Source organism: Garra rufa, chromosome 15, assembly GCF_049309525.1.
Source record: "Garra rufa chromosome 15, GarRuf1.0, whole genome shotgun sequence".
Classification (NCBI taxonomy): Eukaryota; Metazoa; Chordata; class Actinopteri; order Cypriniformes; family Cyprinidae; genus Garra; species Garra rufa.
Window position 1 is genome coordinate 25,033,939 of NC_133375.1, and position 13,299 is coordinate 25,047,237.

The 13,299-nt window shown below is 39.2% G+C and overlaps 1 protein-coding gene across 1 annotated transcript; it reads left to right on the plus strand.

Annotated features, from left to right (window-relative positions):
* Positions 1-3,912: 3,912 nt before the first annotated feature.
* On the plus strand, positions 3,913-11,202 carry rbm15 (RNA binding motif protein 15). The gene has a single exon (XM_073819558.1). The coding sequence runs from the start codon at positions 4,037-4,039 to the stop codon at positions 6,599-6,601; it is 2,565 nt and encodes an 854-aa protein (XP_073675659.1). The 5' UTR covers positions 3,913-4,036; the 3' UTR covers positions 6,602-11,202.
* Positions 11,203-13,299: the final 2,097 nt, after the last annotated feature.

Here is a 13,299-nt window from a genome sequence, read left to right on the forward strand (position 1 = left end):
TATGTAGCCCCAGTCAATAAATGATTTTACATTTTCCGACTTTGTGGATTCAAATTCGTCAGCAAAATTAGATTGTGCTTCTGGTAAACCATGCTTATTTCAGTTAGGGATGCATGATATTTTCATATCATATTGGCTAATATTAACCTTTTAGTAGGCTGTAATAATATTTGCAGCTCAAGAAATATTTCTTATTATCAGTGTTAAAAACTGCTGTGTTGTTGAATTTTTTTGTGGAATTCATGACGAAAAAATGATGAACTTTTGAAATATACACTACCAGTCAAACGTTTTTGAACAGTACGATTTTTAATGTTTTTGAAAGAAGACATTCTGCTCACCATGCCTGCATATATTTGATCCAAAGTACAGCAAAAACAGTACAATTTTGAAATATTTTTACTGTTTAAAATAACTGTTTTCAATTTAAATATATTTCAAAATGTAATTTATTTTTTTTAATCATAATTACTCCAGTCACACGATCCTTCAGAAAACATTCTAATATTCTAATTTTTGCTGCTCAAAAAACATTTATTATTAGTATTATTATGTTGAAAACATAACATTATAAAATGTCTTTATCAACAGTTTTGATCAATTTAAAGCATCCTTGCTAGATGTTAAATTAAAGTATTCATTTCTATATTCAATTCTATAGTTTCTATAATTTCTATTCATCAAAGAATACTGGAATTGAATATTGATAATAATAATGATTTTAAACAGCAAATCAGCATATTAGAATGATTTCTGAAGAATCGTGTGACACTGAAGACTGGAGTAATGATGCTAAAAATGTAGCTTTGATTACAGGAATAAATTACATTTTGAAATATATTTAAATAGAAAAGAGTAATTTTAAATAGTAAAAATATTTATACTGTATAAATATACATATTTTTGCTGTACCTTGGATTAAATAAATGCAGTCTTGGTGAGCAGAAGATACTTCTTTAAAAACATTAAAAATCTCAAAACTGTTCAAAACTTTTTGACTGGTACTGTAAAGTCCTTTACAGTCAGTTTTGATCAATTTAATACATCCTTGCTGAAACGGAAAGTATTAAACAGTGTAATTGATAATATGGATAAAATATCTGGTTAATATATACTAACTGCATGATGTTTTGGAATTATATTAGTTATTATATTGGCTGATATTACAGATATCTATATTTAAATATTAACTTGTACATGGTCATTTCTCAGATTTTTACATTTTGATTAACTTGGCCATTATCTAACACTCACTGTAAGTTAATCCTTAAAAACACTGTCAAATATAATCTTAAGAATACCAGTTTTTCAAACTGAACATTATAATGTAGTTTCTGTACAGAATTTTAATATGAACATCCATGAAAATAATTTTGGTATCAAGAAGAATGTGTAATATTCATGCATCCCTAATTCTAATCTTGAATAACATTCAGAATATGAATACTTTTTGATCGAACTTCTCTTAAAATTCTAATGCAACCAAAATATTGTTTTCTTAAGGCTATAGATAAAAGCTAACATGTAAGGTGAAACATTTTCTATTTGAGGGAGAGCATGGCCATCTCATTTTAAAAGTATGTTTTGCAGTAGGCTGGTTGTAAAGGCTGTCAGATGTCACCCGATACATCAGCAGCATGTGACAGGCCTGCTAATACAAAACCAACTAAGTGACCACAAACCCCTCACTCTCAGTCTAATGATGGATTCCAAGGTTTTTCTCTGTCAGAGCCATTACCCATAGGTCTGGGGTCTGACAGCTGGGCAGAACCACAAAGCCTAATGAATTATGAGTCAACTTACATGTTATGCTACTGTTTAATTCAAGAGTCTTGGACAAAAATCAAAACATAACTTTAAAAGCAATGCAGACTCCAAGTTTCTGAAGCTGGCTGTGTTATTATGAAAATGTAATAACATTTTTGCAGTGGTTTGAAATGCACCTAGGCCTCAACAGCTAATCAAACTAGTTCAATTCAAATTCTGGCTGGTGAAAACCTACATATTTTTGAACATTCGGTTCCTGTGGCATTGACTTTTAACGCCTACTATGTCCCTAGGAACAGAGCTCCTAAAAAACAACAAGCGTGCTGAATTCTGTTTCTAAGACAACTGGATGTCTACAGTATACAGTTGATCATGTTTGATGTGTTTTTGGAATCCCAATCCTGTGGGAAATAGCTGAAGTTAAAGTGTTCTGTTGATACAAGTGCCAAACAGCCTTGAGGAGGGCAGTTCTGTGACCCAGCCATGGGACCGGCGTGGGTTGTTCAGCTCCATCTGGGTTTAATGAGTGCATGCCAATCCTGCCAGCCACTCTTTCAGGGTGATTCACTTAATTTAGATGACACATAAGACGAAATTGCTCGAGATGAAAAAAGCTGCAGTGACAGGATTTTCAAAGCTTCTCTCATTTTCCTAATTCTCAAAATGGGAACAGATTGACAGTCGCTTCGGGGCAAGCATTTCCTGCTGCTTCTTTCCTTTGTGCATGGAGGATGACAGGAACGCTGGATCACATTAAGTGCCAGTTTAGCGGACCGTGCCGTGTTTTGGAGAGAGTTGACATGTGGTTCCAATAGAGGATAGAAAGGGAGGCTGACAAAAACCCTCTCCACACCCACAGCTTCGAATTCCAGCCTGATCTTTTAAGAAAGTGGAGCCAGCTCCAGCTACACATGCAAACTGATTAAATCCCAGATTAAAGGATGCGATAAAGAAATGCAGTTCAGAAATACAAGAGAAGCGTTACTAAATAGATGTGAACTACAATGAAACTGGCGGGATGAAAAATGTACACAAAGAGAGCGCAGTGTGCAAAATGTTGTAGGCTGTAAAAGGATAGACATACAAGATAAGTACACAAAATTTAAAATGAACATAATAAAATATCTAAAACTTTAAGAGTTGAGGTATGTGAAAAATATTGACCTGTTGTAGGCCTACAGCAGGAATATTAGCCAGCTTTGAAAGCCATGTGGCAGTAAATTAACTATTCTTGAATAAATAAAAATTATATAACATGTTAGCTTGTGTATTTTTGTGTCTTTAACCTTTATTTGTATTGGACAGATTTATTATTCCTAGCAGATAACTTTGCTTGCTATCTGTTGACCACACAAGTAACAATTGTGAAGCTTAAACACTTTTTTCATGCACTTCCGGATTAGAGCATCTGTTTGTTGTCTTAAATTTAAATGCGTTCATTTTAGTATGTAACTGCGTCTTTTTATATTATCTCAGTTATTTCGCGGACAAAAATATATTCTGACTTTTCTGAAATCTGTATTATCTAAAATGCACTCATTTTTATAAGGGTGAACCTCGCTGAAAATGCTAAATCAACACTGAACCGACATGGTCAAAAAGCTGTTCTTCACGTTTACATTAACGTGACCCTTTCCTTCACCTCAGTGGAACAGGCAAACATCACCATCTGTTGGACATACGAGTGAACTACGAGATTTGTTTTTCGTTTTAATTTGACCACTAATAATTTATAAAGATTATAGACCTATATTAGTAATTTAAATGAAATGTAAAGCGAAATTCCAAATCTTTAGCATCAACTAAAAACATCAACACTTTTAATTACATTTTTTCCTGCATGATTTGTGCATTTATGTTATGTTGATTTAAAAACAAACAAGCATAAAATAGAGTGCAGAAGCAGATATAAAATTTTCAGTGCATGTCCTCACAACCTAAGAGAAGATTAGGTAAATGTCACCTCTCTTGTGTCTATGGTAAATATTTGGCGTTTGAAGCTAAAATGGTGTACATCGAGACTGGGCGCTGTACGGGAAGTCTTGATTGACAGGCAGAACAACCAATGGCGTTGGCGTTCCTCAGAGATTCAAACCAATCAAAGTCGACGGGCGGGTCGTTCTTTAGTCTTGACAAGATGGCGTATGCGGTTGTTTTGCCGCAGGGACACTGAACAAATCAACAATTTCTCGTGTAAATTCGTTGACGTTGCGGTAGCGTAACTGTTAAAAAAGTGTTTTGTTAGGCGCGAAGCCAGAGGATATCTATCATGAAAGGGAAAGAGCGGTCGCCGGTGAAAAAGCGTTCAAGGGCCTTGGATGATATACGAGACAGGGGAGGAAGCCACCCGACCAGTAAGAAAATGGGGGTTATCTCGATTTCTGGCGGTGGAAGCAACAACGGCAATAGTTCGTCTAAAAGCGAAGGCAGTTCTGCACGACGGGGACTGATCGGAGATAAAAGAGACGGACGGGATTTTGACGGACATGTCTCCAGTCGGACTGGAAATAACCACGGTTACACTAGCCCTGTTGCGAGCTCCAGCGGCAAGAATCACGCCTCGAGCCTGTCCTTAGAGGCGGCCGCGCGCACCAACTCCCGAGGAGAGTCGCGCGCCCCACTTCCCACGAACGAAAGTGAGTACAAAACTTTAAAAATCAGCGAGCTCGGCTCGCAGCTGAGCGACGAGGAAATCGAGGACGGCCTCTTTCACGAATTCAAAAAATTTGGTGACGTGAGTGTTAAAATCAGCCGAGTCAACGACGAGAGAATCGCATTCGTCAACTTTCGGAGACCGGATGATGCCCGAGCGGCAAAGCACGCCCGAGGCCGGCTGGTGCTCTACGACCGTCCTTTGAAAATTGAGGCGGTCTACTTGAATAGGAGGAGAAGTCGATCTCCTGTAGACAAGGACCATTTCTCTGTCGTTGCAGGCCATAGACATTTGCATACCCAGAGGCCGCTTTCGCCAACCGGTCTGGGTTACAGAGACTACCGGTTACAGCAGCTAGCGCTGGGTCGGCTTCCTCCTCCCCCACCCCCGCCTTTACCGAGAGAGCTTGAAAGAGAAAGAGAATTCGCCTTTTATGAAGCCAGGGCGCGGCCCGCATACATCGCGGAGCGGGCGGCCCCTTTCCGCGAGGAGGACTTTATCTCTCCAGAGGACGACCAGAGAGCCAACCGCACACTATTTCTGGGTAATTTGGATATTACTGTGACTGAGAATGACTTGAGGAGAGCGTTTGAACGTTTTGGGACCATCACAGAGGTGGACATTAAAAGACCCACCCGGGGACAGAGCAGCACCTATGGCTTTCTTAAATTTGAAAACTTGGACATGGCCCATAGAGCTAAAATTAGCATGTCTGGGAAAGTTGTGGGCCGAAACCCCATAAAAATTGGCTATGGCAAAGCCACCCCCACCACACGCCTCTGGGTGGGCGGTCTTGGACCTTGGGTGCCTCTGACTGCTTTAGCAAGGGAATTTGACCGCTTCGGCACCATCAGGACTATAGACTACAGAAAAGGGGACACCTGGGCTTATATTCAGTATGAAAGCCTGGATGCCGCTCAAGCAGCCTGCACACACATGCGTGGATTTCCTCTCGGCGGTCCCGACAGGAGGCTGAGGGTGGACTTTGCTGACACGGAGCACCGCTACCAGCAGCAGTTCTTGCAGCCCCTCCCTTTGCAACACTATGAAATCGTGGCTGAGTCTTTCGTCCATCGCGCCACACCCGAGGCCATCAGGGTCCGAGAACGGACTCCCCCACCACTGCACTTCAGAGAAAGAGAACTGTACGCTGGGGCCGAATGGCCCGCGCCTGCCATTCGTGAACGTGTACGAACTCCTGCATTTGAGCCCCTCGAACACTTAGAGCGTGAGCGACGGCGAGAGGCGTGGTCGCTGGAGAGGGAGCTCCCGGGCAGGGATGCTGCACGCAAACGACGGCTCATGGAGGATGGGAGACATCTTGAGTGTTCGCCTGACAGCAGCAGTGAGTGGGCGGCCCGCCGTCGCAGACCGCCCTCCCTTGAAGGCAGCCCAGGAGGGAGCAGTCGAGATGGACGCTTCAGCGACTCTGAGCGGCCGGCGAGAGCCGACCGGGTGTCCCCGGCACGAGAGAGCCGCAGCAGCCTGGACCGAGGCCCTGCTGAAAAACGCATCAAAAGCAACAGCAGCCTCTCAGAGACCAGCATCAGCGCGAGCCCTGCGGAGAGAAAGCGCAAAGCGGGTGATTCAGCTAAAGGTGCCTCAAAGAGGGACCGATCTGAGAGCAGCTCCAAAAACAGTCAGGCTTCAAAGCAGGATGCAGGGGGCAAGCTGAGCATGGCCTGGAATGGCATGCTGCTTCTCAAAAACAGTAACTTCCCAGCCAGCATGCACCTCCTGGAGGGGGACCTGAGTGTCGCCAGCAGTCTCCTCATCGACGGCGGCACGGGCGGTAAAGTCACACAACTACGCATCACACAACGCCTTCGCCTCGACCAGCCCAAGATCGACGAAGTGTCTCGACGCATCAAAGTCGCAGGCCCAGGCGGGTATGCGGTTCTACTGGCGGTTCCGGGCAGCTCAGAGGAGGCTTCGTCTTCGGACCCAGCAGCATCGACGCAGAGGCCCCTGCGCAACTTGGTTTCGTACCTGAAGCAAAAGCAGGCCGCCGGGGTCATCAGTTTGCCCGTCGGGGGCAGTAGAGATAAGGACAACACTGGGGTCCTGCACGCATTTCCACCATGTGATTTCTCTCAGCAGTTCTTAGATTCTTCTGCGAAAGCTCTTGCCAAAACGGAAGAGGACTTCCTGGTCATGATCATTGTGCGAGGAGCATCTTAACAATCATAATACACACAAAAGTGTTGTTAAATGCAAGCTTCTCTTAATGTCTCTTAATTGCATGCTCTCTAAAGCAGAAGTGGTACTAGAGTAAAGGGCAAATGTTATTACCTGCTCTGCCAAACATGTACAAAAAAAAAGAGAGAGAAAAAGGCCCATTCGTATAGCAAAGTTTAGCTCTATAGCAATATATTTGTTTTCATTTGCAATTTATTCAGATGTCTAGTTTGTGATAAGTTGTACCCTGCATAAAAGAATGAATGACAATGGGAATATTAGAATAGGAATTTAATTTGCTAATGGTCATTAAACGCTGTCTAGTTCCAACACTTCCTATCAACATGTATTTCAGTCAGATTCCAGACAGTCATCCCTGTACAAAATCATTTTTGTGAATGTTCATTTCACTCATGTTCATGATTAACAATTAATCTGATTTAACGGGAACCTGGTTTATGTGTCTTGATGCTTTGAACAATCATTCAGTAATGGGGAGTGTAATATAGATATATAGTCCTGTAGGCCACTAAAACAGGCAGAATATTTTGCTCCGTGAACTGCATGTTGATGCTAGTGTTGTACAGTAAGCCGTTACAGAGGTTAATATATGTAGCCAAAAAAAATGTCATCAGTGTTATATCAATTGATACAGGCTGCATTTTAACACCCCTTTATGACATTAAAAATAATTTGAACATATTTTGATTATAAACAGAGATATTTCTAAGCCCTCCTTAGACCAAAGTATAACGTTACGCATTCAGTTCATGTTTAAGGAAGAAAAAAAGTGTTCTGACATGACATACTGTTTTCATGTTTTTGGGTTACATTTGAAAGGTTTTGAATGAAGCATAATTCTGGTTTCAAAATGGGATTGTGTGTTTAAAATATGATGGGTCTCAGATAATTCATTTGATTTAATTAACAGTGGTTTTAATTCATTTTTCCCTTTATAGGACTGTCATAATTTCCCAGGTAAAGCCTATTTAGAGTGATATTGTTAATAATGGTATTCTTATAAGAGTCTCTTTATAAAGATAAAGACAAAAAGGTGCAAACCAGACTTTTCAAATCATCACTGTAAAGTGCATGCGGCCTATAATGTGTTATTTTGTCATGTGAATAGCACTAAGAAATTAAGGTGTATAACTAATTTAAAATAATCAAGTCCACGTTTGAACAAAAAAAAAAAAAAACAGAGACTTGATGCCCTAATTTGCTTCTTGTGCAGCTGTAAGACAGTCCTACGTTTTATTTCATGGACATACTTTTAGTTGATAATATAGACATACATTTAAGTATGTTTTTAGTTAAACAGCCATTTTTCTTTGAGATATTACACAATGTTGTGGTTCTTAGGTGTCATTGTTTGAATGGTTTTAAAATGACAGTCTACACTTTTCTCTCAAATTCTGAAGACGTAGAAATTTGTGTTCTTAGTCTGTTTAGCTAATTGCAGTGTACTGATCTGAAGCATAACTAACATCTGTTCATGTATGACTTTTCACACTAAATTGTGTTTTAAAAGTTGATCGGTTGGTTATTTCACAATATAACAGCTGTTTGTGTACATGAATACATGGACATACTGTACGTTCTGTTCCGGCCACACACGACAGGACAGGACAGGAAAGGAAAGGAAATGGACCGTTCCACGAGTGGACTTCACATGGCTGGAAGCAGAATTGATTGTTTGAAATGATTCAGGAGCCCTTTGGATGCACAGGGGCAAGAGCTTTCCATTTAGTGTTAGTGTACTCTCTCACTGAGAGCATCTTCCTGCTTGTGTAATTGTTTTTTTTTTTTTTTGTGCTTACCAGTTCCCATATTTAAACGGAAATAATGACACTCTTGATTTGTGCTGTGTTTACCTAATTTCTTGATTGGGGGAGAAAGAGGAAGCGGTCACTCACTCCTTGCACAGCTCTTGACGTGGCTGTTTGTACACACAAAAAGTGCACTGGCCCCTCATTTGATTATATCACGCTATCAATAAATTGTTTCATTTGAGGGAGAAAATGTTTATTCGTTGGAAATCAATTGAAGAACGCCTGCCGCTGCTTTTTTCGGTTGTGTTTCGGGAGGAATTGTTGCTCGATTGCTTGTTTCTGCTCAGGAAAGAGAAATTCTCCTCCTTTGTGTTCGGCCCGGGATCAGTCATGGCAGTGAGAGCGAAGGGCGAGAGAGCCCTCTTTTGAGGCTCGATGTTGTTTGTTGTGTCCTGGAGTTGCCCCACATGCTAAGTAAACCTGAGGGCGCTGCCGCCCCAACCCTCAAACAGATCAGGGAGAAGGGGGCCGTTCTGCTGAGCTTTGAGAATGAGTGGAGAGATGATGTTTGCGCAGACCTTCACCTAAACTGAAATCTCTGTTTCAGCACCTTCGCTGGCGTCTTTCGAGTCTCACAGGCTTGGCGGCTGCTTCCTGTATGTGTCCTTCATCTGGAAGTATCCAGGCTTGCTGTAACCCGTCCGGCCGTACTATGCATTGCCAGCACGACTGCCAGCGCGATAGAGGCCCTGAATGAACCTCAAAGCGGTGATTTCCAATTCAGAGGAGCAGGCGTTTGTTTATCCCATCCTTTGATTTCGTCTGATATGATTTCGTTTTGCTCCATTGAAAATCAGTGAAGGAAGAGGATTTAGAAAAGCGTTTTTAGCCTTGTGTCCGACTCGAGTCGAGTTTTGATAGTTTTGTTTTCTAAAACGTTTGTTTCCCGAAAGAGAAAATGCTGATCGGTACGTGGTAAATTGTGACGAACCCTTGAAAGAAAACATGCTGCCATGTGTGAACTCCACCCAAAGTTAACATGGAGTTTGCTTGCGAGGAGCCTCATCAGGAGGAAGAAAATGAACTCCACTTCCTTCCCCTCCCTTAGTAAGATGTCCGGTCAGCTGCATCACTTCACCGGCAGCTCGCTCAGGCCTGTGACGTGAGGATCCAGACCAGTCCTCTGGTGTGGGTGGTGAGTAGGGTGTATTTGCTTCATACCAGGTCTTTAGACTTTAGAAGTCTACCTGGTGCAGGTAAGTGTCAGTTAAGCAAATACATTAGAACATTGCCATTGGTTGTGACATCTTGGGCTGTAGTTTCCAAAATCCTGTTAGTTTCTAATGGAGAAAAATGTAGAAATATATGGAATATTTTAAATAGGAGGTACTTGTGATTTTACACAAATTGGCAATAATGATCAATTGTTAACAAGTTCACCCAAAAATCCAAGTTATGTCATCATTTATGCTGTTCTAAACCTGTATGACTTCTATAGAACAAACAAAAATGTTTTTCTTTTCTATGTATTTTTTCTTCTCCATATAGCTTTTTAACTGAATGGTCAAAAACAGTTGAAACTTTCTTCAACATATCTTTTTGTGTTCCACAGAGGAAAGTCATATGCCATATGTGACCTCAGACCACAAATCCAGCGGTAGTCAAAAATATGTTGTATTGGTCAAAATTATCGATTGTTCTTTTATGCCAAAATCATTAGGAGATATATACATATAAACTTAATTTTTGATTAGTAATATGCATTGCTAAGTACTTCATTTCGACAACTTTAAAGGTGATTTTCTAAATATCTAGATTTTTTTGCACTCTCAAATTCCATTTTTTGTCATATTGTTTTATTCTAACAAACCATACCCTTATGACTGGTGTTGTGGTCTATGGTCCACATATATGTGTGGAGTGACATGAGGGTTAGTAAATGATGACACAATTTTAATTTCAATGTGAACAATCTCTTTAAGTAAGAGAATATTACATTTGTGGTATTTTCAAATGTAGGTAACCTAATAACTTACCTTATTAACACATGCAAAATGAATTGTTGATAGCATTCCTTAAATCATCAAACAGGTTCATCACTTGTAATAAAAGACTACTCTAATAATTAAAATTTAAAAAAATGTTAGAAATAATTTAAAACGTCCTTAAAATAAGGCCATTTTGTTTTTTTAAAGTTTTGTTTAAAATATAATAAATTTTACTAGATCTAAAACAACTACATTTACTGTTTACATGCACAATTTAACACAACCCCACACTTACTTTTAGCCTGTATTGTCATAGAGCTCTTCATTCATTTAGCCTTTTAGTCAGCCTTATAATCCTAACAGTTAATTAGTGTGTGACCCTGGACCACAAAACAAGTCATAATGGTATTTTTTAAATTGGGATTTATACAGCTTTCCATTAATGTATGGTTTGTTGTCATAGGACAATATTTGGCCAAGATACAACAATGTGAAAATCTGCCATCTGAGGGTGCGAAAAAATCTGAATATTCATAAAATCGCCTTTAAAGTTGTCCAAATGAAGTTCTTAGCAATGCATGTTACTAAAATTACAAAATATCTTCATGGAACATGTTCTTTAATTAATATCCTAATGATTTTTGGCGTAATAGAAAAATCTATAATTTTGACCCATATTCTGTATTTTTGGCTATTTCTACAAATATAGCCGTGCTACTTAAGACTGGTTTTGTGATCCAGGGTCACATATTAGCAATAAAATTGACTGATGTCAATGTTAGGGCCTCATAGGTTTCTACTGAATTATCTTAGCACTGTTTTGTCCTAAGGATAGAAAGAAACACAACAAAATGATTGGATGACTGAAGAAAGTTTATCTCTGTATTTATAAATTACAGTTACCACTTGTAGTACACGAGTGTACTAGTGTATGAAAGATGGGTTCAAGTGTATTAGAAGTGGTAACTAAAACATTTTTTAAATAGCACGTTTGAGTACACTCAAATGATGTTAAGTTTAGCTTAAGAAGTACTAAAGTATAATTACATACAAAATGAGTGTGTGAAAATGTACATTATGGGAGTGCTCTTTTTTTCATCTGGGTAAACCTCATTGATTATAAACAGGCTCAAGCAGGGGCTTACTGTGGAAGGTTGTCTCCAAATTTGATTACATAAAATTGTTTCACTTTGTATATAGGAGTGTTATTATTTCCTCCTTTACATTAATATTGTTAATACTGGTATATTGTGAGGTCACTTTATAAAGATTTAGACAAACAAGAATTTTCTATACAAACAGATTTTTGCTTATGAATTCTGAATAGAATTTACATTTATAAACATTTATCCTCAGTTATAAAATTGGCCTATTCAAAATTCGCTATACTGTTCAAGAAATATTTTTATGTCTTATTTTAAATGTATTACTCTTAGCACATCTCGATTTAAAGACTGTGTTGATTTATCGGCCACATAATGTCATTGAGTCTGCAACGTTTCAGAAAAGTAACGGTTACACTCCAAATTAAGAGAGAAATTATAATAATTTATGCCTCATGAGAAATAGCAGTTAATTACTTTTCTGAAATGAGACATCCTTGATGACATAGATGGCTGACAAATTCAACCTCATGAGGGCGCAGCCTTTGAAACAAGACAGCATTCATTATGAGTACAGATGTGGCACATAGTTTGAGCAAAGTTTGCTATCTGCCAAAAGGGGTTGAGCACTGGCTAACATTAAAATCAATTTGCATTAACACATATAACTGAAGCAATTGTGATAATTCTTTTTTAGTTTCACACTGTCTCAATTCATGGCCCTCTGCTGCAGTCTCTAATGTTTTCTCCTGTATCTTCCACCACAGTTCTGACTGACTGGCTTGTCTCTTCAGATGCTATGGAATGGGCCTGGTAACTTGGTAACCGTAGGTCTCCACGGTAACACTCAAGTCCCTCCTCTGGCCTCATTTACATAATCTCTTTGTGTAGTTCAGCCACTGTTCTCTTCCCACTTTTCCAAGTAATGAAAAGAGCATATTAAAGTCTGAAGGTCCAAAACATTAGCTCATTGTTCCTGGTTGTAGCTTAGTTTTCTGCATAAGCTACCACATGATGACTATAAGCTATTTCAGGCCTCACAAGAGGCTTTCAGTCCTCTGATCTTATAAGAATTACTAGTCTAAATGTTTATTGGAAACTCAAAGTAAATGCACAAACCAAACGCAGTCAGACTTTGCTCTGTAAAGAGTTAATTTGGAGCTCTTTTACCAGTACTGTTATGTTTGACAGTCATTATAGAGGAAACTGATAACTGTTTACAACCATAGGCTATTGATGTTACAGGTGACCTGTTATCACCTTATTTCATAATATATAATATATGCTGACATTTTTTTAACCAGTGTCCTGTTTTGAATCTGTTTCAGGTGGATAGATCTGAATATCTGCTGAGTGATGAACACAGTCTTCAGATAAAACTAAGACGGTTTGTTATTGATTACAAGCTAAACAAGCATACGCAGAAAAAAGGGTGAGAATTGTACCTTTTGGGGTACAACAGCTTGTCACTGGAGCAGTACCTTAAGGGTACGTATTACTACTCTAAGGTAATAATATGTACCTATTAGGGGTAAAAAAAAAAAAAGTACAAAGACGTCATTTTAGAGGTTCTACTCCAGTGACAAGCTGTAGTATATCAAAAGGCACAATTTTGAGGTCTATTTTCTGTGTATTTAATTATTCACCAGTCACAAATGTGATTGAGATTTTCTACACATTTTTATGTGCTGTTTTTGGTGTCCACAGAACATCTGTGTTGCATCAGTAAATTGAACATGACAAAAGTGCAGTACCTCATCTTGGTTCAGATTTCTGTAAGTACCAGCTCATTTTTTTTTTACCAAAAGCAATTTTGGTTGAAATATTATAGAATTTAA

Bases quoted from the DNA above. Each gene is read 5' to 3' on its own strand.
- rbm15 (XM_073819558.1), top strand. From the start codon at position 4,037: ATGAAAGGGAAAGAGCGGTCGCCGGTGAAAAAGCGTTCAAGGGCCTTG.